The 26,123-nt window shown below is 46.6% G+C and overlaps 1 protein-coding gene across 1 annotated transcript; it reads left to right on the forward strand.

Moving 5' to 3' along the window:
• The first annotated feature begins 3,371 nt into the window (after nucleotides 1–3,371).
• On the forward strand, nucleotides 3,372–23,588 carry LHPP (phospholysine phosphohistidine inorganic pyrophosphate phosphatase). The gene is made up of 7 exons (XM_066601169.1): nucleotides 3,372–3,526; nucleotides 17,171–17,358; nucleotides 17,559–17,712; nucleotides 18,780–18,843; nucleotides 18,922–19,014; nucleotides 20,322–20,413; nucleotides 22,964–23,588. The coding sequence occupies exons 1-7, from the start codon at nucleotides 3,408–3,410 to the stop codon at nucleotides 23,064–23,066; spliced, it is 813 nt and encodes a 270-aa protein (XP_066457266.1). The 5' UTR covers nucleotides 3,372–3,407; the 3' UTR covers nucleotides 23,067–23,588.
• Nucleotides 23,589–26,123: the final 2,535 nt, after the last annotated feature.

Raw genomic sequence — 26,123 nt, forward strand, 5'->3', positions numbered from 1 at the left:
TGAAAATGACATCCTTAACCCTTTAAGGAAGGGTCTTTGTTTGATACTTAGGGGCGAAGCTATTTTGGGGGGATTTTCAACGCTACTTTTCGAAAGCCATGACTTTTTTATTTTTCCGTTGACAGCCATAGGAGGGCTTGTTCGGTGCGTGGCAAGATGTAGCTTTTATTGGTATCATTTGGCGGTAATACATTGTATAGCTTTTGTTATATTGTTGTGGGGGATGGGGTGAAAAACACATCAATTCTGCCATGCAGGATAAAAAGTGTTTTCAGTTTATTGTATGGGGAATTATGGACGTGACGATACCAAACATGCTCTATACAGCCGCGATTTGTGATGTTTTGTAGCCCATGTTTCCATATGGAGCCTTCCTTTCTGTTGCATCGCATCAGAACTACATTTTGGTGTGGTGCAATGCAACTTTTGCGCTGGCTCTGTTTGGTTCTCGAGCACCATGGCTCATCCAATCAGAGCTAGTGCTCGATGGGCCAATCACAGCCATCGCATTGAATGGCTGTCATTGGTTCATCGAGCGTTACAGTGATTGGCTGAGCCACAGCGCTCGAGAGCCAATCAGAAGCACGTTTCCTGTTGGCTGGGTTTTTGAACCCCTGGCCAGGAAGCAATGGGGAAAACTACAAGCAAGTGTGTCGGGGACCTGCAAGGAGAAGTGCGGCTGAGCAGATAGCGCCTGTTAGGTGATGTATGGGTTATTTTTTTTTTTTAAAGGCAGATAGGGCTTATTTTAAGCAACACAAAGGAAGGCTCCATAGGAAAACATGGGCTACAAAACTAAGCAAATCTCAGAAATATTCAACATGTCGCAATTTTTTTTCTCGCAATGTAGCAGCCTACAAAACACCGCTAATATGAAAGAACCCATTGAAAAGCATGAACCTCATATACATGCGATTTGTAGCGCTGTCACATCACAAGGAAATTGCACGATTTTGTACCCCGTGTGAAGGCGGCCTAAAGGGGGAAAGGTAGCGTTGTGCTGTTTTTCTTTGTTATCCTTTTTTTACTAATTTTTTAATACTTTTTTTAACTCTTAATTTTTGCACCACTAGGAGTCTTTAATATAGCCATATGTTATCATTCTTCTAATACACTGCTATACTTCATTATAGCAGTGTATTACAAAAAGCCTCTGAAGCTAAGCCTAAGCCATAGGCCATCGTAGCTACCGTAGCAGACCAGGAGGCTATATCCAAGTACAGGTCCGATGGGTGAGAGAAGGAGCCTTCTCCCTCTGTTAGCATTTAGCATGCCGCAGAGCCAATGACCGCAGCATATAAGGGGTTAAACAGTGGAGAATCAGAGGTTTCTCTCATCCCCGCTGTTTGAGCTGATGCCAGGCTATTATCTAACAGCTGAGCACCCGCTCTCCCTGGCATGGCAGACCCGCTTCTGTTGCAGCCACCATCAACAGACGGCGCATCAGAATAAGGGTGGTTTCACACGGGCGAGAAAATCACATGACTTTCGCGTGATGCGAGAGTCAGTAAAAAAGCAGATTATGAAACCAATGATTTTCATTGGTTTCCTTCCCATCTGCGATGTTTTCACTGATGTGATGTTAAAAGAACAAAAAATTGCGTCACGCTCTATCTTTCTGCGATGTGCAATTTCTTTCTTATCTCCTATGTTTCTCTATGGAGGCTTCTTTTTATCGCATGGCAATGCAAGAAATATGCATTGTGATGTGATTTTAACATTAGAAAGTCCTATTAACTTTTCGCTTTGAATGGCTGTGATTGGTTCATGATTGGCTGAGCTGTGGCGCTCAAGAACCAATCAGAGCCAGCGCTTCTTGGAGGCGGGGATTTTGAACCTCCAAAACGGGAAAAGCTGGCTGAAAACTACAGACAAGTGTACGGAGCGTCAGAAGAAGACGTGTGGCTGAGCAGACACCTGTTAGGTGATCTATTGTGTGCTTGTTTTTTTATGTAGTTAAGCTTTATTTTTGGGGTAGGGCTTATATTTCAAGCCCCACCCACTCACCCCGAAAATCACGGAAAAAGAGAGCTGCAAAGTCCCGCGACTTTGTAGCGCCACAAAAACGCGTTATTACTGTGAGAAAATGAGATATCTGTCTGATATCACACAGAACACAGCTGCAATGGCGCAACGTTTTTCTCGTGGCGATATTGCTGTCGCCCTTGTGAAAGAGGCCCAAAGCCAATTAACAGCCGCCGTTGAGAAACGTATGGGCGGTCGTTAACGGGTTAAAATCATCTGTCACACAGTGGGTGTGAACCCCCTTGGCTACTGATTGATTGGACTTTGGGTTACTCCTGAGGACTGTACCAAGGGGTCCCCTAGTTTTGGTCTACGCTACAGGGGCCCCCAGGCTGTTACCACAAGAGTAGTTTCGGTGCAGAGGCAAGTGACACAAATTGGTCAGAGGTGCCATAGTGGAGGTCCGGACAGACAGAATCTGGGAAAGCTGAGTACATTGGCAAGGGTCAAAATCCGGAGTCAAACAGGAATCAGGAACACATTCATAAACCCTACTGCTCAGGTGTGTGTGTGTGCGTGCGTGCGGTGGGGGGGAGTTTGCCTTGACCCTTCAACAATCTATGATGTATCATTATGTTATGAAGGTTCGAGGTTTGATAAGTGGGGATCGGGAGCCGATCCCCTTTGATACAATGTGGGTTTTGCCTGTTTCTTACTGCTGACACTGGTTAGCAACAGCTGCAATCCGCACCCATGCGGATTGCTGCTTTTAACCCTTTAAATGCCACTGTTAATTCTAACGGCACCAATTTAAATGTCCCAATCGGAGTTCTAGGATCCCAAATGGCTGCCCTTGATTAAATCGCTTTCTGAAAGCTCCCAGGGCTGCCATTGCAGATTGCCTATAACGCCAGAACTATATCAATTTTGTATTGTAGTAATCGTTTTGACCCATAAAATAAACTTATTATGTCATTTTTGCTGCAGTAGAAACGGGACTCAAAGATGGCGGAATCACGTTTTTTTTCCCTTTCGTTCCACTTAGAATTTTTTTACGTTTTTCAGTTCATTATACGGTACATTATATAGTACCATTGAAAAATACAACTTATCTGGCAAAAAAAAGGGGCATGTCCTGAAGGGGTTAAAATTAATGACTGAACATACAAAAATGCAAAAGCAGAATTTTTTTTTTAAATCCATAGATTGCAAACAACCGATTTTTTATTTGATCTTCTATCATTTCAAGTTTTTTTCTACTTTTTCAAAAAATCTTTGTCCTTCTAATAAAAATGACATAAAGCCATCGAACGTCAATCATGCATAACAGGTGCAAAGACTTATACGGAGTTCCACTCTAGAACTACATGTCCCGTGCTGCACCGCTCCTGGCTACGTCACACGTAGGCGTGGCCGGCCTGCGGTTTTGTACTGGGCCTGTCATGGCATCCTGGACTAGCGGGGTTCGGGCAGTGCTGCTGGACGTCAGCGGGGTTCTGTATGACAGCGGGGGCCCGACAGGGGGCACCGCCATCGCCGGCTCCATAGAGGCCATCAGCAGGTGAGGAGCCTGCAGAGACACGGACGGGGCGTGATCTGTAGGCAGATGGGCGGGGTCAGGGGAAGGGGCGGGGCGTAATCATGAATTTGTTCTGTAACTTTGTCCTGCGCGTGGGGCGATCAAGTTGATGCAATTTGGTTGTTGCGATGTGATCGATGAGCCAGTTCTGTAAGCAGAGAAGCCCTGCTGTCCTCCATGTGATTCACATACCTTAGATATTAGCTGGAAGTGATTTAACCCGAGCGTCTCAGTGCAACTTTTTTGTGCACTAGACGAGGCGATTTTGCGCGCGTATTGGCGTATCCTACTGGACTTTTCCTGCCCTTGTGCATTTGCGCGGAGCAAACGACGCACCGCTTGAAACGGCTAATGTAGGACTCCTGTGCACGGGCAGATTTTTGCTGCGTCCGCTTCTGGATTTCGCAGCAATTACCCTCCATAGCATGCTATTGGAAAATGATTTTTCATGCCCACGAGCGGAAACCAATTGTGTTTTCCGCACGTGGATGGAAACTCGAAGCATCCCCCATTCTACTGCTGTTCCTGCACGGACGGCTTCCATTGAAGTCACTGGTAGCCATCTGATCCGCAGGTCCTCCGGATTCCATGGGAAAGGCAGGAGTTAAAAAAAAAATTAAAAAAGAGTACTGCGCATGTGCGGCGGCGCAGCGGCCAGCTCTTCTGCAGTACAGAACTTCAAGACACGGACAGGTACGCAGGATCGACGACCGCGAGCGTGGGCAGATTCCGTGCGTGCCCATGGACATGAGGCCTTAGTCCAGCGGTTCTCAAACTTTTTTAGCCATGGAGCCCTTTTCGAAGCAAGTTTTTCGAGGAGCCCCAAAGTGGGACAGAGGGTGTGGTCAAGGGAGGTTTTTTTTGGGCGTGGCTTATCACAACTTATGATTTTGTAATAGTGACCCCCACAGTGGCTCTAGTAGTAATATTGACCCCCACAGTAGCCACCAGTAATATTAACCCCGCCAGTAATATTGACCCCCCCAGTAGCCCCAGTAATATTAACCCGATCAGTAATATTAACCACACAGTACCGTGTTTCCCTGAAAATAAGCCCTACCCCAATAATAAGCCCTAGCTACACTAGGTTAAAAAAAAAAACAATGGCGCTGTGGCAGACTGCAGTCCTCAGTGCTGGCAGGATTCTTTTCTGGTGATGGGGCTTTGAATACCCCGCCTCCGGTAAGAGAGTGCTGTGATTGGATTGAGCGCCAACCGATCAAAGCCGGCGCTCGATTATTCACAGCCATTCAGTGAATGACATCACTGAATGGCTGTGATTGGTTCATCAAGCGCTGGCTCTGATTGGCTGGCGCTCAATCCAATCACAGCTCTCTCTTACCGGAGGCGGGGTATTCAAAGCCCCATCACCAGAAGAGAATCCTGTCAACGCTGAGGATTGCAGTCTGCCACAGCGCCGGAATCCACCGCAGGTTGGGAACCGCTGCCATCTTCTTCATTAACTTCAAGGTGGAGCTATGGTGCGCAAATGCGTAGAAAAGTGGAGCATGCGTTTTGGTTTTTTTTCACAACGAAAATGTGAACGAACCCGTAGAAATCGGTAGAATATATTCTCGGCGTATTGCGCATGTAAATTATACGTGCGCTGATACGCTTACAAGTGCGCCCGTGGGAAGGAGCCCTTAGGCACTTGATACTAATGAAGAAGGCGTCAGAAGTCCCGATGGCTGAGGGACCCTGAACTCGCACCCCTAATGTCACCCTGAGTGACAAAGCTATAAAATGCAGTTAGAAAGGGCCCCGCTACGTCTCCCTTCTTGTGATTGGTCAGCGTTATTTCGGCACTTGGGTGTCTGGTGGAGATCTTGGGTGCTGGACGGTAAACCATAAGGGAGAGGTGACAGTACTGGGGACTCTCAAGATGGCCCAAACCCGGACCCCAAACAGCTCAATCCTGCACATGACCCCTGTAGAGTGACCCGAGTCCCTGCAGGATGTACACTAAATCGCCGCATTATTAGAGACCGCGGACTCGTCAGCAAAAGGGGTCAGAGGAGGATGTCGAGAATCATTCTGATGACCAGGCAAATACAAACCCTGGTTCTCCAACTATGAGCGGGTCAGACCCCGCATGTGGGATTACCGTAGCAGAGGTCGACCCAGTGCCTGGCTGGTGAACCCAGCTTACCACTCCGCCGGTCTTCTCCTCTCCTGCGAATGTGCTAGCTGGAGCGTCGACCGGCACATGCTCAGTACAGAGGACGTCGCGCTGTTGCTATGGCAATGACGCGACCTCCTCAGCTGCGAATGTGCCGCAGGAGCGCCGGCCAGCACATGCGTAGTTGAGGGGATGCCGCGCCGTCGCTATGGTGAGGACGTGGCTCCTGCGGACATTCTGCATTGATGATTGGGAAAGGCCGTGCATTGCGATAAATCAGAGTCTCCATAGGGAAACGTGGGTATAAAGGGAGCAACACGCAGGAAGATGGGGCAGACAGTGATTTATAAATCTCGCAACTACGCATAATAGGAAACATCGCAGATGGGAATGAAGTCATTGAAAATCATGGGGTTCCTAATTCTGCATTTTCTCACATTGCACAAAAATTGCGCAATTTTCCCGCCCGTGTGAAGCCGGCCTAAGCGAAACAGAAAAGCACAAAAAGTAGATCACAGGGCAGCGGGAAATATCCAGGTCAGATGGATCCACATCTCTGTTGCCCCGTGCTGCTGAGGTGGTCAGAATTTGGCGCAAGCAGCATGATCCGGTGACCCCTTCCTGTCCACTGCCAACAGTTCAGGCTGGTGGAGGAGAAGTAATGGTGCCGGGAAAGGTTTTCTTGGCTCCTCCTGGGTCCTCTGCTACCTGGGGATGAATGTAATAAAGAACTATGGCAGTTCTGAAGACCAAAGGAGGTCCAACGCGCTACTGGACGGGGGTCTCTAATAATGTGGCAGTCAGTGTATATCCAGTATATAGGCCCAAAGCAGTCTATACCAGGTGGCTCCATAGTACATCAGTGTGTATGGGGGCTGCGTAGTAAGGTTATGGGGGCAGGGTGCTCATTATATTAGTTGCAGCGGGACCCCCCACGTAGCGGTCAGGCAGGCGCTATACTTAGCGCTGTACATGTCACAGCCTATATATAGGGCTGCCATACGGTGACCCATCCTCCCATTATTCTCTCCATTACAAATAAATGGCTAGTGCAATATCCACCCTTACTGCAGTGTATCAGGGCAATAGAGGAGTGTAGCTAATGTTAACCCCTTAATTACTGGCCTCTTTTTGGTCCCGACCCTGCTGGCAAATATTTTTATTTGTGTCCCATCCGGAATCGCATTTCTACACGTTTTGCCCAAAGTTGTTTTTGATAAAATGACATAATCAGTAATTTGTGTGGCTCCCATGTGTCTTCTAAGGTACTTGATATTATAGGATTGGGACACGAGTTGTGCGGCCATAGACCACGCCCACAGGTGGTGACGCAGCACGATTTTTCCGCTAGTACCAAAAAAAAAAGAAAAAAGAATGGGGTTTATACTCGTGCGAGATTTGTGTGAATCAGACCCGGTGCCCCACGGGGAACCAATAGTCACCTGTCTGGGTCCGCCGCGAGTGTCTTGGCCACTGCGCATGCGCAGTGGAGGGCAGGCTGCAATTCTCGCAGTTGATTTCCGCTCGTGGGCATAGGAGAATTGTCTAACACAGCATGTCTATGGTCGGTCATTGCTGTGGAGTTCACGGAGGATATCTAACCGCGAATTCCACAGCGATAATCCGTCCAGGCATGAACCATGTGTGGCAATACACAAGCTCCCTGCATTCCCGTATTACAGGTGTATTATCCACCAATGGCGCATGCAGTAATTTTAATATATATATTTTTTCCCGTCTCTGATTCTATGTAAATCTGTGAGCTTTAAAAAAACCTCTATATAAGATCTGAAGCGAATACAGGTGCAGAATGAGCTCGTAGACTTCTGTGGACTTCATATGATCCCAACTGTCCACCTCGGACCTCGTCTGGCCATGTGCGTGCCGCCCAAGTCCTATATGGTGGATCGCTTTAGCTTCTATGTCTTGAACCTCTGTAGTGACAAGAGTATTGAATGACTGTTGTCATTGGGAAGCGTGCCTGATCAGTAGGGACCAGAAGGGGGTGATGCTCTTCTGTGAGCTCAGCACGGCCCCTCTTGTATATGAATAGGGGGCTAGCTGCACATTTACAGCCTATTCTTGTTGATTTGCTCTCAACTTTTGTCTTTGGACCCTGTAATAAAATCCCCTCCAGTGATGGAAGAAGTGAGCAGCTGCTGGCAGGCGTCCGGGGTCTCCCACCGGGCAGAACGAGACATTACCCCTAGACATCCCAGCAAATGACCCCGCTCCATAGGAGGCCGCCCGCCTGGGGTGTGCCGCTCGGAATTTATAAACCGTGAGCGTTGTCTGTGTCTTTACAGAAGTTGTTTATTGCATGTACTGACAATGTCGTATAGATGCCACGGAGGACTCTACGGACCCATAAAGGTCTAGTAATCAGACACGGCAAACAGGTCATATATACAGTATTATACCTGGAAGGTGACCCCGTTATAGTCTATTGACTGTAAGGTGACCCCGTTATAGTCACTGGGGTCCTTTCAGCGACTCTCGGTTCTATCATAGGACGGATCCAGTTTGGCCAGGGATTGTGTCCCAAGACGGAATAATAAACTGCATTCATGTACTGCAGTGTGAACGAGTGCAGAATTACTGAACTATAAGAAATGTGCATTTCCATTTTTTTTGCAACAGCGGATCGGCACACGGATTTAGCTCAGTTCGGACTTCCCAACACAGAACCTGCATGGCGTTTGAAATCGGTGTACGGAAAAATCCGCAGTGCATCGACTATACTGCGGTTTTCCTTTTATAGTTAATAATACCTACTCATCACCCGGCGCTTCTTATACGTAGAGCGAAAAATGCGGTATATGACTCCATTCAAAAGATTGGGGTTCATCTTTTTGTACGAAATTTGTGCATTTCGCAATGCACAAATCTTGCGCACTTTTCTCAGCCGTGTGAAAGTGGCCTTGGGCTAGATTTGCACAAACGTATTTGCGCGTGAAAAATTTGCACGCTCAATATGCAGAAGATTGAACCCATCGATTTCAACGGGTTCGATCTCTATTCTCCTTCGCATTTTTGAAGGGAAAGAACATTTTGAACTCGTGAAACTATTGGCCATTTCAGTGGCGGAGAGCATCAGTGCGTGTTTTCTTGCTTGCACAATTACACACGTCTTGCTCGCACAAAAAGTATAGTAAAAGACACCAATATGCGTGCAAACATATGGCTCCCATTCCACAAAAACACGCAAAAATACGCTTGTGTTCGTGTGAATCCAGCCGTAGACTTTATGCAGAGCGGTATATAATGTCTTGATACAATCTCTGAGATGTCCGTAATCTTTGCGTATGATCACCACGAAGATCATCCGCACGAGAATACGCTTGTGGGTTTTGGCCTTCACGTAATTCTCTCTCTGGATGCGAATGGAGCAGGTTGCATGCGCAGCGGGACGATTTTTCCCTGTAAGTGAACCGGATTCGTGAAAACCCCTACCGCTTACATTGTTGTGGGATCTCCACTCACGGTCTGCAGCCGCAATAGCGCAGAGTGGCCTCATGTCCACAGCACACGCGGATTCCGCACGAGTATTTCCGCAACAGACCTGCGAATTAGTGCGGAAATTATCTTTAAATACTTGCCGTAGTTTTTTTTTTTTTCTTCTTCTTCTTCTTGCACATCTTGTATAGTGCAAAAAACCCCCACAGAGGTGCCTGCAAATATGCAGCACAAACGCGCTTAAATGCACGTCTGTCCGGCCTTAGGGTGAATTCACACGGGCAATCGCGAGTCGCACTGCACAGAACATGGGGACTCCTTTCGTATACTGTGGAGGAGACCACACATCTGCATGTTCGATTCTCGTGCGCGAAATCCGCAAAAATGGACCACGATGCGAAACTTCCATCACTGCGAGAGAAAAGTCGCACATATAAATGATGATTATCTGTTTGGATGAGGCCGACTTTCGCTCACCAGTGTGAAGGGACTCTCAGTGCCCACGGCCATGACGTGAAGGGACTCTCAGTGCCCCCAAAGACTCCATATTCACCTCCGGATCCGCTGCCCGATGTCCCGCATCCCGTGCCGGCACGCATGTGCAGTACAGCGCCTGACGCGCTGGTGGGCAGGGAAGCGTTTTTCGCTGTGCTACAGTGGAAGATAGCGTGACAGACGGCTTCCATTGACTGCAATGGAAGGTGTACGTCCGTGGGTGATTTCACGGGGCGCAATTCTGCACCGTGAGCATTGCGCTATTAGGTTCAATAGAACTTAATATCTGCGGGGCAACGCCACAGATTTCCGCCATGTGATACGCGGTGGAAATCCGCCCGTGGGGATTAGGCCTTAAAGGGAAATCTATTAAGGGACCTTTCACACTGGCCGAATATTAAAATTTGAGGGGCTTAGTGGCAAGTAGGTGTGGCTGCTGCAGTCTGTAGAATTTGCTTTAATATACGCCCAAAAATTGGCGTAAATTAGCTGAAATTAATACCAGCTTGTAGACGGTGCAGATTTCTTTTCCCGGCACACGGGTGGCCTATGATGCACTTAAAATATTTAGAGGCACGCCCATATCGGGCGCATCTTCCAATGGCGGGGCTGTGTAAGTGCAGAGGTCCAGGTTGGTGAGTGGACACATGATTGCCTACACCAGAGGGACCACACGATGCACCGCCAGCCGCGGTAAATTCCACACCGAAATCTGCCCACTACTTGCGGAATTAAAAATGGCTTAAAACCTGCCTGCAATTCTGCATAAAAATCCGCAATTAGTTATGTAGAATTCCGCAGCTGCAGATTTGTCTGCGTCCTGCGGTGTAATTCCGTCCCGCGTGAAAGGTCCCGGATCCAACTGTATCCAACTGTCAGCTGATCTCCGTGCTTCAGTGCTGACTGTGCGCTAATTAGCACCTGCGATTCTTCTAAGGTCATTAGATATTTGCAGAAATAATTATGTACCAGTGAGGCCGGAGTGTATGTGGATTTGCATGCACATTTGTGCCGCGCTTATGCAAATTGGGCGTTACACATTTGCCTGCACAGCAGCGTTTTTACTGTATTTTTTGTGTGCGCAATTCATAAGCAATTGCACGTGCAAAAAAAACGCACCGATGATCTCAGCTATTGAAATGGCCAATTAGTTTAATTAGTTTTAGATGTACTGGAAAATAGAGCATGCGGTGTGTTGTTTTTTTTTTTGTGTGCGCCAAATATGCACATGTGAACGAATCCATCGCAATCAATGAGTTTTTTGCATATTGTGCGGGCAAACTCTGTGTAAGCAAATACGTCCGTATGGATACGGCCGAGGGGCAGAGTCACACAACCGTATTTCCACGCACAGTAGGCAGAAAACGGAACCCGTTGATTTTAATGGGTTTGTTCACAAGCGCGTATTTTTATGTGCGCAATTCCATCATACAAAAATATGCAGCATGTTGCATTTTCCTGCGTGGCTGGGATCGTGGGTGCACACAAATGCAACGCTTGATGCGCAAATATGCGGCGCAAGTGTGAATCTGACCTAAAAGATACATCGTAGAAAGCTGATGAAATGTTGCGAATGACGTAACGGCTCCTGGCAGGACTGTAGTCCCTGCGATCCTCTGACATACAGTGATTGTTACGGATTAGTCCTTTGTGTCTGTGTAACGAGGCAACAGATGCCGCATCCATTCACATTCCGGACGGCAGCTGAGTAATGATTAAATGGCGCACGGGCATCTACGCAGGTAATTGTTTTACCAACACAGATGTTTTGTGGAAGTCGTAAAAGATCAGAAGAGATGATTGTCTGCTGGCATTAGGATCACATTAACCTCCTGCCACTCAGCACTGCGCATAATGAGCAGGAAGGTGGCCTGGAGGTAAGGGCGCCCGGCCCGAGGTCCCAACGTGTGCGCCACTTTTTATTGTCCTCCATCAAGTCTTCTTTATTGACATATGCCTCTTTATAGAAATTCAAGTGATTTTGGATTTCTGGGAGGAAGTAAAAAGTTTGCAACATACAAACCATTGTTCCAAATGGGAGGGTTATTTTACATCCCGACTGCGAGACCTGTTGGATATTGACTTGTAGGGTAGCTGCCTTGCAATAAGGGGAATTGAGAAGCATTATTCCATCACTCATTTGCATGGCTTTTTCCCAGGAAGCATTGCATGGACTAGAAGACTCCACACACCTTTTGTGATGCTCTCCTCAAGGAGGAACATTACGCACTCTGGATTTGTTTTTTGTTTTGTTTTTTTTTCCCTTGGTTTTGCCTCATTATTTATATTTTTATATATATATATATATATATATATATATATATATATATATATATATATATATATATATATATATATATATATATATGTATGACGAAAGCACTGATGCACTGACTGACTCACTCGCCACTAATTCTCCAACTTCCCAATGTCGTAGAAACATGAAATTTGGCAGGAGCATAGATTATGTCGAAGATAGGAAAAGTAAAGGAGTCCCAGCTCGCTTATTCAATTCTAGCGCAAAAGAATTAGCGTCCAAATTTTACGTACGGAATCTAATTCTCCAACTTCCCGGTGTCATTTTATATAAAGGAAACATCCCATGGTTACCTCCACGTGGTGTTTCCTGGGTAACGCAAAGAACCATGCAAAATGGTGAACATATTTTTTTCCCAATATCTCTAAAGTAACCACGACTTCATAAGATTTTCGGTGTGAACACCAGATAAACACCAGTACCAAATTAACTCGGGCGAAGCCGGGTATATCAGCTAGTAATAATATATCACTATTTCACGAAATTCCATTGTGCAAGGTGCAGAAGGAAGCTTATAGAACCACTTGACATACATTTATAAATAGTGATGCATGCTGTGCATGCCTTTAGGAGTTTGCAAAATTGGCATAAAATTGCAGCAAATTTGCTGTGCATTTCTTGCCTACAAAAATACAAATACTGCAATACTGAACTACTGCATCGCTTATGTGTATGACTCCATTCAATAGAATGGGGTTCATATTCGTGCATTTCACAATGCGCAAATCTCGTGCGTTTCACTTTTTTTTTTTTCTTGGTCGTGTGAAAACGGCCTAAGAGTTTAAAAAAAAAAAAATTACAGTTATTAATTATTGAAAATTGGAGCTTTTTTCAAAGCCAAAAACCTCAGTGTTTTATTTTTATTTTTTTTACCTCTTTTTGTTGGTTTTGGGGGTTTTCAGCAAAAAACACTATGGACAAATGTTAGGCCGTGCTCACTGTCATGCGCAGTCTTCCTGCATTTTTTTTTTTGTTACATTTCCCGTATTTTGCATATGGGCGGTGTTGATTAAGCCCCTATAGAGAACAAGGGGCTCTCTTGCGCATAATATCTGCCATAATGAAACTTGCTGCAATCTTTTTTGCGCCAACGTATTATGCCATGCATTCACGCAAATGTAAGTGAAACAGCCCAAAGCAATGTATTTGATTGCAGGCGAATTACCGCGTATCGGACGTGTGTAATACGTGGTAAACGTAAGCTTCTGTGAGCCCGGCCTTAGTTGTCAGAAGCTTTATGGGGTTTTTGTGGCATTTCATAATTCTGTGTTTTGTTTCACCTTTGCTGTGCGTGATTTTATCGCCCGTGTGAAACAATGGCGCACACAAACTGGGTGTAGGAAACTTAAGGCCGGCTTCACATGGACATATGCGCAGTCGCCTACAAACTAGGCGTTTTTGCTCATGTATCGGCGTATTTTACTGTAATTTTCCTACCCGCGGGGCATTTTCATATGCATGCGGGACACAAAGACGTGTCAAATGGCTAATTTGACTAATGAGTTCTAAATGTGTTCTTTTTCCATCACGATTATGCAGCGTTTCCCGCATCTCCTTGCATATTGCGCTCACATTTGCGCTCCCTGCATTGACTTCTATGGAGGCCTTTGGTGCGCAAATATGCAGAAAAATACAACCTGTTCTATCTTTTTTTGTGCTGCGAAAATGTGAACGAACCCATTGAAGTCAGTGGGATCCGTTCTCTGCGTATTGCGTGCACAAATGCGTCCGTGTGAAGCCGGCCGGAGGGCCCTTGTACGTAGCGGGGTTTTTTCATGCTGTTTTTTGAGCCAACGCCAGAAGTGGATCCTGTGGGAAGGCAAAAATACATTCATCCAAAAAAAAGTGGACGCCCGTATCGGCGGGGCTGACTTTTTGAGATAAATGTTCACTTTTGCTGTGCAGTTTGAGGATGGCGAGGCTCGTCGGTCACCACGTTGTAGCTGGTGAAGTCCCGCAAACTGTATACATTAACCCTTTCCAATCCAATTTTGGATTCAGGGTTTCCTAAAAAGGCTTTCTCTTTTTGCTGTTAGCCAGCAGGTGGCACTGTTGTATAAAGCCAGTGTGTGTGCGCCAGAGAGGCTCTGACAGCAGAGTGTCCGGCAATAGATGGTAAGAATACCCTGTCGGACGTCTTCTGACATTAGAGCTGTACAAGCTTCAATCAGAATGTAGGAAGACATCAGACAGTGGATTGGAAAGGGTTAAGGTCTTTTCTCCAATGATGTCTAGATGTGGCATACGAGTGATGATGATGTCGCTCTACAAAAAGGGGCTCGTTTAAAGGTTTAATGAAAGCTGTCTAAAAGAACATCTGTTGCCCATAGCAACCAGTCATAGCGCAGCTTTCATTTTACCTTAGCAGTAGAAGAAATAAAAGCTGTGCTGCGATTGGTTGCTATGGGCAACACATTTTTTTTAAGACTGCTTTCATAAGAGTGTGTTGCCCATAGCAACCAATCACAGAACAGCTTTCATTTCTTATACGGCTGAGGGAAAATGAAAGCTGCGCTGTGATTGGTCGCTATTTTTTAGACAGCTTTAATAAGTGTCTACTTTTCCATGTCCCACTCTGAAATAAATAATGACACAAAGGCCAAATTTGAGCTCCAAGTGTAGAACAAGTGCTGCCGGATGTTTGCTTCCGTATATCCCGGGGAGGGTGGGCACGTGTTCGCCATAACATGAAGGAACAGATGTTGCGGCGGTCCTTTCCTCCTGCCACCCTCTGCTCACTGTTCTGAGAAGGTCGCACAGTCATTTATTAGGGATAATTGGTCCCTCGTATGCTTTGCTCACCTGCATCATTACCCGCTAAGTGCGCCGCGCTCGGCTGCTACATTAGGAACGTACGCTGGGATCTCGTTATCTCTTTATCCAAATGGCCTCATTTAAAAGAGAGAAGCTCATATTATGAAGGGCAATTACACATTAAGTGTTATGTGTCGTTTTCGTCTGGCTGATGGCACCTGACAAGCCGTAGAGCTGTGCTTTAACCTCCAGTTCCTGAGGGCCGAGTCTCCGCTCCTCCCGATCCTGCATTAGTGAGCCGACTTCTCCGCTGACTTTGTCTCCACAACTAACCTTTCTCTTAGATTGTCTTGAGAGGATCTATTATAATACGTCCGACTTGTGGTGACATGGGGTAGGATGGGGAGTCCCTAAACGTCCCTACATAACAGGCAGCATTGTCTGAGGAGCTTCACATGGGTGAAGATGACCACCTAGTCCAAAAAGATAGCAATCAACCCCTTAAGGACACGGCCTATTTTGGAAGCAACCATTTTTGGGGGATAGTTATCTCCACTTTTCAAAAGCCATAACTTTTTTCATCTAATGTATTGTAAGGCTAACTTCGCACTAGCGAGCGCGGCACCATATCGCGCTCCCCACCATGGGAATTCCCCGAGGATGCAAGGCGTTTTCATGTCAAAACAGCCTCGCATCACTTTGAGGATGAAGGGCCGCGGCGGAGGATTGAGGACTTTCTCCCATTGTCTTCAGTGGGAGACCTCGCGATGCTGCTGCCATCCCCATTGACAACAATAGGTGCTGTAATGCGAGAGCATGCAGGGAGATAAATCATGCCACGGTTTGTTTCCTGCAATGCGGTGCCATGCAGAAAAACATTGCTCATATGTATGACCTCATTCAAAAGAATGGGACTCCTATTTGTGCATCTCACATCGCACAAATCCCGCACGATTTTCTCGCCCATGTGAGGCCGGCCTAAAACTTTTATGTATTTTCTTGTTCGGAAGGCAGGGAGAAAAAATACATCGTCTGCCATTGTGTTTTTTTTTTTTTAAGAATTAACCATGTAGCATAAATGGCAGGATACATTTTTACCACAATGCCAAAATGGTTTCTTTTTTTAGGTTTTTGTACTTTTTCACAATAAAAACCATGTTATAAATAAAAAAATTTAACATTGTAAAAAAGCTCTGAAAACAGTAAATGGAACTGTTAGTTGGGTGTTGGAAATTAACCTGGCCGGGGTAGCGCATTCCAGAGAACTGGTGCAGCTCAGAAAAAGTCTTGGAGATGGGAGGTTTTGATTATGGAGGATTTTAGTTCTAAGATCTAGCAGAATGGAGAGCACGGGCAGGGTGGTAGACAGATGAGAGAGGACATATAGGGCGGTGCAGCACTGTGGAGAGCTTTATGGATGAGAGTGTTCGGCTTATATTGTATTCTATAGTAGACGGACAACCAGTGGACGCATCGATGCAGTAGTCAGCACAGGGTAGATGCGTCGTTGGATTGAAAGATGAGCCGGGCTGCTGCATTCAGGATGGATTGGAGAGGGGAGAGTTCAGGGAGTAAAAGACCGATTAGTAGCGAGTTGCTGTAATCAAGACAACAATCGATCAGGGCAAAAATAAACGTTTTTGGTGTTTCCACAGTAAGAAAGGGCAGATTCTGGAGATGTTTTTGAGGTGCAGGTGACATGAGCGAGCAAGTGATTGACTACAGGGAGCGAAGGAAAGAGCAGAGTCAAATTTGACCCACAAGGAAGCGGGTGTACTGCCTTGGAGATATGGAAGCACCACATACTGAAATATTGGGTGAAGCCAATTATGGGAACTAGAAAGAAACGTTTTGAGACCTAATTGGATGTATTAGTGCAGATCTACAGGTCTAAGTTATAGATAAATCATGTAACGTATGTACTGTACATTACGGCTAAGAGTTGTACTAAAATGTCAAGTATGCTGAAAAGTCGTAGAGAAAATCTCCCAAAATTGCACTGAAAAATGGTCTTCTAGAAGTCTGGTTCTCTCAAAGAAGACCTTTAAAGGGGTTGTCCAGAACTTTTTAGATCTTTTTTTATTTTCTATTGATAACCTGTGTCTTTGAAGTCAATGAGAGCTGTGCCTACAATCCCAACGCAGGCTGCAGTGTTATGGTCAGCGCGATGTGCTTCCTGCACTTTCCATAGTGACGTCAGCACTGGTAATCAGCTGATCAGTGATGATCCGATTGGCGGACCTCCGACATACGTCTATGGATGACCTGTCCTAGGGAATCATCATAAAAAAAAAAAAAAATCAAAAAAGCTCCGGACAACCCTTTAAAATGAATGGAATGAAAAAAGCTGCGTTTTCCCAAAAGCTCTTTGATGAATATGTGAAACCACCATCAAAGAGCTGATCTTTTGTAAGGATGTCGCTGTACATACATGGTTTTATTGAACGTTGTTTAATCAACATAAGCTCTCGATCTTTTTCATTAGGATCCGGCAAGTTGGTTTGAAGTTGCGATTTTGCACAAATGAGTCTCAGGCCACAATGGCTCAGTTTGTCCGTAAACTGCAGAAATTTGGTTTCAACATATCAGAAGACGAAGTGACTGCTCCAGGGCCCGCTGCAAGAAGACTGATGCTGGAACAGGGATTGCGCCCTCACTTACTGGTACATGATGGTGAGTGGAAAATACTTCTTACCAGTGCACTGTACAGGACTGGAAGATGACACCTAAGTGTTACAAGGCTTGTATAAAGAGTCTAACTTTGGCTTGATATTTTTGGAAAATCATGATGAAACCCGGCACATTTCTATTAATGGAGTTGGAATTTAAATCTTCGAATGATATTTACATGTCCATCTCCTTCCTTATTCCAGATCTGCTCCCTGAGTTTGACTCCATTGATACATCTGACCCTAACTGTGTCGTAATTGGAGACGCTGCTGAAAACTTTTCTTACCAGAATGTCAACCGAGCATTTCAAGTGTTGCTTGGCCTGGAAAAACCAGTGCTCATCTCCCTAGGGAAGGGGTGAGTGGTTCCGTTTTTGTGCTCTCAGTATCCTCTATAGCAATCCTTAATTTCCTCCCTTTTGTGCATTAAAGGGGTTTTCTAATCACAGTAAATTTTTTTAGAACTAGTTTAGGATCTGTTCATATTTCCATTATATTTTTGTCGTTCTGTTTTGTCATGGAACAGAAGAATGAAAATAAAAAGTAGCATGCCAGATTGTCAAATGATGGTAATCAGCGGTAACTGACGAAACCCATTGACTATAATCGGTTTTATCATGGTTCATTTTACTGAAACACAAACAGTGCAGAATCCCAGGACGGAAATAGTAACTGAGCCTTATAATGGCTTAAAAAAACAAAATAAATAATACTTACTATGCCAATATCCTGCACTTTGATTTCTTTTCCACACGTTTCCCATCCCCTTCCGTCTTTAGAAGGATAGAAAAGCATAGTTGACTCCTTCCGGGGTTCCGTCTCAGTGCTGTTTTTGGCGTTTGAGACGGAAACCCAAGATGGAAATCAGTGACGGGACGTAAATGACATATGAGCGGAGCCTAACCTTCAATATAATCTAACACAAAAGTTTGCGGTTGGAACTGATCTTTAGGTGACTTTAAGTATTTGCTATGTATGTCGATATAGGCCCCCTGCACACGGGCAGAAATTCCGCGGCGGGATTTCCTGCAGAATTTCCACCTGTGGCCGCTTCCATAGGATTGCATTAGAAAACGCAATCCTAGGCAGACGGCAGCGATTTGTCCGCGTGAAATCACATGCGGAAAACAAATCGCGGCTTGTTCTATTTCTGTGCGAGTCTCACAGAGGCCCATACAGAAATGTCAGTGAAGAGACGCCGGCTCCGCTCTGCGACGGAGACGCCGGGAGTGGGTGAGCCGCAGGCCTCTGCAGGGTCATGGGTCTGCATCCCGCTGCAAGAATTCTCGCTGTTGGATCCGAGTCGGCCGTATGCAGGCGGCCATACTGTATGTGATGTGTTAATTGTCAACTTAGAGTTTGCTGTATCAAGGTATGTAACGTATTAAATGTCAAGGTGAAGTTTGCTGTATCTGTTTGTTTCAGACGCTATTATAAGGAAACTGATGGCTTGATGTTAGATGTGGGGGCCTATATGAAGGCTTTGGAGGTAAGCGTGCCTTTTATGTTGCTGACACACATTTAGCATTATTGCACCTTGGTAATCCCTATTTATTTTCTTGTTTAGTATGCCTGCGATATCACAGCGGAGGTTGTGGGAAAACCGGCCAAGAACTTCTTCCTGTCTGCACTGGCAGAGCTGGGCGTGCAACCACATGAGGTGGTATATAGAGGCGTTGTGTAGCATGCATGTACACTACTTCTTTGAGAAGACTATCCCCTTGTCCAGACCACATTTCATATAAAAAATGTTAATCTCCACGATATATTATGTATATTGGCCTTATCTTTGAGAAGAACTCCCTAGAACACACATCAAACACAAGACCTGCGGGCCAAATCCAACCTGCCACCTCCTTTTATGTGGCCCACCGGCCGTGCAGCATTCCACTCACCCAGCCTGAAGCAGCAGTCGTCTAGCGGTGGCAGTGCAGTGTCCCGTGACGGCTGACCTCTTCCCTCCGGTGTCTGTGTGCACTATCCTATACGCAGCATGGATGCCGAGGGAAGAGGTCAGCGGTCACAGACTCCGAAGCGACTGCCGCCAAACTGGAGATGCATGCTGCATGAGTGGAATACCTGTAGGGATGCTGGCTGGTCAGAGGCCAATAGGGGGGTCGCTATTACTGCTGGGGCCAATAGGAGGGGGAACTATTACTTCTAGGGCCACTATTATTACTGGGATCACTATGGGGGTCATTATTACTACTGGGATCACTATGGGGGTCACTATTACTACTGGGGTCAATATGAGGGTCACTATTACTACTGGGGTCAATATGAGGGGTCACTGTGGGGGTGTCATTATTATTACTGGGATCACTATGGGGGTTACTATTTCTACTAAAGCCACTATGAGAGTTCACTATTACTACTGGGGCCACTTTGGATTTTACTATTACAACTGAGGCCATTATGGGGGTTGCTATTACTTCTGGGGCCACTATGAGAGTAACTTATTACTGGGGCCACTATAGGGGGTCACTGTTACTATACAATCTTGCAATTATAATTGACCCTTCGGAGGGCCCTTGGTGAAAATTAATTTGACACCCCTGCCCTAGAAGATCACTTTTAGGTGGCTGGCTCAATGAAGTTTCAAAGTATATGTTGTATATCTGTCCCTCGGTATTATCGCAAGAGGAAAAGTTTCTAAGTGGTCGTTTGACCTGAACAGGCTCCTTCTGTCCTTCAGCACCACCACGTTATCAAACCGGCGTCATACCAGCCTTCTACAAGGAATCCGTTGTAGAGGTTGAAAAATTGCTCAACCCTTATACCAAGCGCTGAAGGCAATCTTGAGATTTTCTGTGGGTTCTGCATAATGTAGCCTCTAAGTACTATATGGAGTGTCTTCTGTATGCACCTCCTTCAGTGGCCTCAGTCTGTGGCTCTCCAGCTGCTGAGTGACTTATCTAGCATGCACTGGTTGAAGACCCTTGCTTTACACTATACATTGAATTGCAGGCTGTAATGGTTGGTGACGACGTGGTTAATGATATCGGAGGAGCTCAAAGCTGTGGCATCCGAGGCGTACTCGTCAGGACGGGGAAATACAGGTAGACCAATGAGAAGCATGCCTGCACTGTTGTATTATACACACAAACCTATGCAGGAATCTCTAACCCCATGCCCCTTCTTCCTCTGAGGCTAGTTTCGCACGGGCGAGCACGATTTTGCTGTGAGAAAATCGCGGCAAAATCACGTCTTTCTTCTGCGACTTTTGAGCGGCAGCAATGCTTTTTTTTAAGAATAATATCCCTTTACTGCCACCCGCAATAAATCACGCGATCAAAACGCACCATTTTTTTATCGCGAAAGTCAACAAGACTTTCCAATGTTAAAGTCGCATTACAAAGCAAATTTGTTGCGTTGCGATAAAAAGGAGCCTCCATAGGGAAACATGGGGGATTTTAAAAAAAGGAAAATCACAGAAAGGTAGAGCATGCCGCGATTTTCGCGATAAAAAGATGCACGATTTTTATCGTGGGCGGCAGCGATGCAAGGTTATCCTAAAGAAAAAGCATCGCTGATGCACAAAAATCGCAGGAACAAGGACGCAATTTTGCCGCGATTTTCTCGCTGCAAAATCTCGACCGCCCGTGTAAAACTAGCCTTAGTCTTTCAAAAACTGAACTTCTTGGGTTTTTGCCGTCTACTAATCTACCTAAACCTGATCTTTCCCTCTCCGTGCGTAGTGCTGCCGTAACACCTAGGCCGCAGGCCCGCTGTCTTGGGGTCTTATTAGATTCCGATCTTTCCTTCACTCCATGTATTCAGTCACTCATGTCACCTGCTTCTGAAAATATCTCCAAAATTCACTCTTTTCTTACTGTAGATACATAAAAAATGCTTTTTTTGCCCTGAGCCATTCTCATCTTGATTATGGCAACTCGCTACTAATCGGTCTCTCCTCTTCAATCCATCCTGAATGTAGCGGCCAGGCTCCTCTTCTTGTCCAACCGCGACACTGATTCCTCCACCCTGTGTCAGTCATTGCACCGATGCCTCTACCTTGTACCAGTAACTAAACAAATGTTACCACTATGTGCCAGTCACTACACTGGTTGCCCATACACTGGTTGCCCATCCACTATAAGATACAATTTATATTTATCACTCCCATCCATAAAGCTCTCCACAGTGCTGCACCGCCCTACATCTCCTCCCTCCTGTCTGTCTACCCCACGGCCAGTACTCTACGTCCTGCCTATGACTACAGTCTAAGAGCCCTTTTATATGGGTCGACCTGTTGGGCGCAGATGCCCGACAGGTTTTCTCAGGGATCATTGTTCTTGTGCCTTTAGGCCTAGTGCCCACGGCTGTGACAGGCTCCGCAAGCGGAATTCCGCAGCAGAACCCGTCACGGCGCCTCCCCAGAGACCCCATACTTGCCTCCGGATCCGACGACCCGCATGACGCTCCGGCGCGTATGTGCAGTAGAGCGCATGACGCGGCCGGCGTGTCATATGACACGCCCACAGCGTCACATGATGCGCCGGCCGTGTCATAAGAAGTGGCCGGCGGTAGGCGGGGAAGCGTTTTCACACTATCTTCCTCTGTGCTACAGCGAAAGATAGCGTGACGGACGGCTTCCATTGACTGCAATGCAAGCCGTCCGTGCGTATGCCCGCGGCAAATAGAAAATGCCGCGGGTGAGTACGGGTGAATTCAAGGTGTGGACGTCCGCATCGTGAGCATTGCACAATTAGGTTCAATAGAACCTAATAGCTGTGGGGCAACGCCGCGGATTTCCGACTTGTACCACGCGGCGGAAATCCGCCTGTGGGAATTAGCCCTTACACAGAACCAAGCATCACTAGGGATTGGAGGTGGAGCGGGACGAGGATCGTTCCGTCCCTCCTGCCTCCATTCACAATAAACAGGCAGTCGTTCATAAGTGATACTGCCTGTTTACACAGACCAATCAGTCGTACAGTTTTCTGCATGCAGAAGCTGAATGACTAACGAGAAGCGAAGCAATTCTCATTCATCGTGCAGTAAAGGCATGCATTTACACTGAACGGTAATCCTTCAGATTCCCACTGGATACCGAAATCTGAACGATTTATCGGCCCGTGTAAAAGGGCCCTAATTTCTTCCAAACCTCTCACTCCTGTTTCCAAGACTTTTCCTGAGCTGCTCCAGTTCTCTGGAATGCGCTACCCCAGTCAGACTTATGACCAAAATTTAGTTTTAATCATGCCATAAATACACGTCATTAGGAAGACCTATCATATTCCCTAATCTAACTACTCTCCAATTACCCCTTTTCTACATTTCCTCCTCCGAACCTGATCCTTTCATCTCAGTGTATTCCCCACAGTCAGTGCATCCTAATGCACGTCATATCTGTACATACAGAGATATTAGCTGATGACGGCTCATACAGCTTTATGTATACTACCCTGTCTATATAAGGTAGGACCATTGTACAGAACAAGCACCTTTACCTCTTCTGTCACCCCTATTTCCTCATAGGCTGTAAGGTCCGTATTGTTCACATTTTATCTGTTCACGGTCCCTCCTGACATGTAAAGTGCCGCGGAATATGTTGGCGCTATAGAAATAAAGACATTAATAATAAAAACCAATGTGTTGTCTTCCAGGCCGAGTGATGAAAGCCATCCCAAGGTGAAGGCTGATGGATATGTGGATAATTTAGCCCAAGCAGTGGACATCCTCCTGGCTTCTAGGACAAATGACCAGTGACCCTTACTCCATTCTTTCACTCACAGGCTAATATGAGCAAAAATGTTTAGTTTTTTTTTTTAAAACCATTGAAAACACCACTAGTGCAGCAACGCGCATGAAAATGACGTGTTTTTGGCATGCAGGTTTAGTTGTTTTTTTTTTCTTCCTATTTTCTCCATTTAATCTCCTAGATTTAAATGACGACTCGCTTAGATTATACTGCAACTTAAAAATAAAAGTAGATGACATCATGCTGGAAAAAATACACAGTGTGAGGGTGGATTCAGGTGACCGTATATCGGCTCGGTTTTCACGCCGAGCCGATATATGGTGTCCTCATCTGCAGGAGGGGGAGGATGGAAGAGCCAGGGGCAGGAACTGAGCTCCCGCCCTTTCCCCGCCCCTCGCCACTAATTGCAATGGGAGGGGCAGGGCTAAACGGCGGTACTTAGCTCCACCCCCATCTCGCCCCCTCCTGTTGCAAATAGTGGGAAGGGGCGGGAGCTCAGTTCCTGCTGCTGGCTCTTCCATCCTCCCCCCCCCCCCCCCCTTCCTGCACACAAGGACACCTTATATCGGCTCGGCGTGCAAACCGAGCCGATATACGGTCATCTGAATCCACCCTGAATGGGAAATTCTATTGCGTAAAGTGGCAGTGAAACCTCAAGCCTTACAGCTAACACATCCCCAGTGTTGGCGCCGTGTAATGGGTCACATGGGGTCATTTACGAGATACAAGTGATTTACTTGAATAACCAAGTACTGTAGAGGTCAATGGATAAACTAAAAAGTATGTTAGATAGGATCTGCCATCATGTTTGGCTCCGGTCATGTGTTTGACCGCGACAACAGCACAGTCTGTAGCGCTGTTCTGCTCATCAAAACTAGTTGATCGGACCCCGGCTGATCAACTACTGATGACCTATCCTGAGGATACATCATCAATAGTATTCTCCCTGGAGAATCCCATTAAACACGGGGTGTACCAGTGAAATCGGGGCACTTCAGTTTTGCTTGTTGTCCAACCCAACTTTGTGCCTCAAGGAGAAGCACTTTTAACAGAGCTCACAGTTTCGTCACCCCTACTCGTGAGCTTCACAATGATCGTGCCTAGCTTTCTGAATGGCATTACATGGGCCTTGGTGTGCTGACCATTGCCTTCACCAACCAGGCTCGGCTCTTAATGACTGTTGCAGGACAGTGATTCTTGTAAGGCTTCATTCCTACAAGCGTATATACGGCACGTTTTCACGCCCGGTCTCATATACTAGACTCTTGTCAAGCATTGATTTCCAATGCAGCCGTTTTCACGGGCGAATATACGCCGCATAAATATGCAGGCAGCACGAAAAAAAGAACATATACGCGGCCGGCGCATATACGCTCAGCCAAAACAGTTCTGGAACTATGTTTTGGCCAATATACGCCAGCAGGTCCTATAGACTCCTATGGGAGCAGGGAAAGAGAAGGGAGAGGCAGGCATTTATGCAGCGTCCAACACTGTGAAAAGCTTACTGGCTCCTCTACATAGACACTGGGAGGCATCCTGAGGATTTTGGCAGAGCAAGGGTTTTCCAGGGTGTGGCGTATTTTTTTTTTTTGCTAAAAACAACGCTCGCAGTCGTGTGAATGGATGAGAAAACGCTGGCTGGGATTGCGGGAAAACGCCTATTCAGGCACTTATACGAAGCAGGGGTGAAAACGTAAAAACGCCATCACCGTATATGCGGTAGTGGGAAAGAGCCTAAGGCTGAGTTCACCTGTCATAGATTACGAAATTGCGTGCAGATTTCACTGCGGATCTCCGTCTCCGTAATGTGTGCCCAGCTTGTATACACAGAGGCACATATCTCTAGATGTCACATCTGGTGCAAAATACTGTAAAGCGGTTGTGTCATGAAGATTGGTGCAAGTGAATATCCTAGAGCAGTGATGGCGAACCATTTAGAGACCGAGTGCCCAAACTGCAACCCAAAACCCACATATTTACTGCTAAGTGCCAACATGTCAGGGGGTGGGGCTTATCACGACGTATGATTTTACCTCCGTCGTTCTAAAAGGACAAGGCTGTTTCAAAATAGACTGGGTGCAGATTTTGACTGGTTTTTGGACGCGGAAATGCTGCAGAACGTCGTCAGCGGGAAAATAATGTGGAAAATTCTGCAGCATTTCCGTATTCAAAAAGCAGTAAAAATCTGCACACTGTCTATTCTGAAACAGCCCTGCCCATTTCCGTCACATGTAAACATACCCCAGCGGTAATAGTGACCCCCACCACAGTGTCCCCTAGTGCAATAGTGACATCCCATAGCAGCATGGCCTGGCCTGGCCTGGCCTGGCCTGGCCTGGCCTCCCCCACTCACTCACCTCAGTTGTGGTGCACTCTTCTCCTGCACCTCAGCCTCTCCCGCCACAGCTCCCAGGGTCAGCACTATCCTCTGTCCCGGCGCTCCCTGCCTTGCCGCTGTCCTCTATGCCAGGACCGCTGGCCAGGCCCTGCGCTGCGTGTGCCAGCGCTCCCAGCCTCGGGCTTGCACATCTCAGGCTTGCCGCAGTCCTCCACCCCCAGCCAATCAGAAGCTGGGGGCGTGAACCAGTTGTCTGACAGGTATATTATGTCACCACTCCTTACTTCCGGTGGCGACATAATACACCAATGCTGTCCGATCCCGGCACTAACAGTGCAGCTGAGTGAATACCAGCAGGGAAGCCGCGGCCCCTGCTGGTATTGACAAGTGGTGAGTGGCCGATGGCGGCGCGTGCCAGCAGGGAGGGCTCTGCGTGCCGCCTCTGGCATGCGTGCCATAGGTTCGCCACCACTGTCCTAGAGTAAGCCCCCTGTCCAGGCAGAATGAAGAATGACTTGATAAGAGTAGCTCCGTTTCTGGCGGACACAAGCCGTCCTTGTTTTACATGGAGAGCCTCCCCTGACCGCATTGTAACCGTCCATTTGCTGGTTATGCCAGAGCGGTCAGCACCTTTGCAAACATTGCAATACGAAGGGTGAGTTCACTGAAAGCAGAATTGTTGCGGAATTGCGGCTGAGGAATGCACGCCAAAATACTGCAAAAGTGT

This window comes from Eleutherodactylus coqui, chromosome 4, assembly GCF_035609145.1.
Source record: "Eleutherodactylus coqui strain aEleCoq1 chromosome 4, aEleCoq1.hap1, whole genome shotgun sequence".
Taxonomy (NCBI): domain Eukaryota; kingdom Metazoa; phylum Chordata; class Amphibia; order Anura; family Eleutherodactylidae; genus Eleutherodactylus; species Eleutherodactylus coqui.

Coding starts and splice junctions, on each gene's coding strand:
- LHPP (XM_066601169.1), top strand. CDS start 3,408: ATGGCATCCTGGACTAGCGGGGTTCGGGCAGTGCTGCTGGACGTCAGC. Junction 18,844..18,921: donor CCTATATGAAGGCTTTGGAG/GTAAGCGTGCCT, acceptor TTTCTTGTTTAG/TATGCCTGCGATATCACAGC. Junction 19,015..20,321: donor TGGGCGTGCAACCACATGAG/GTGGTATATAGA, acceptor ATTGAATTGCAG/GCTGTAATGGTTGGTGACGA.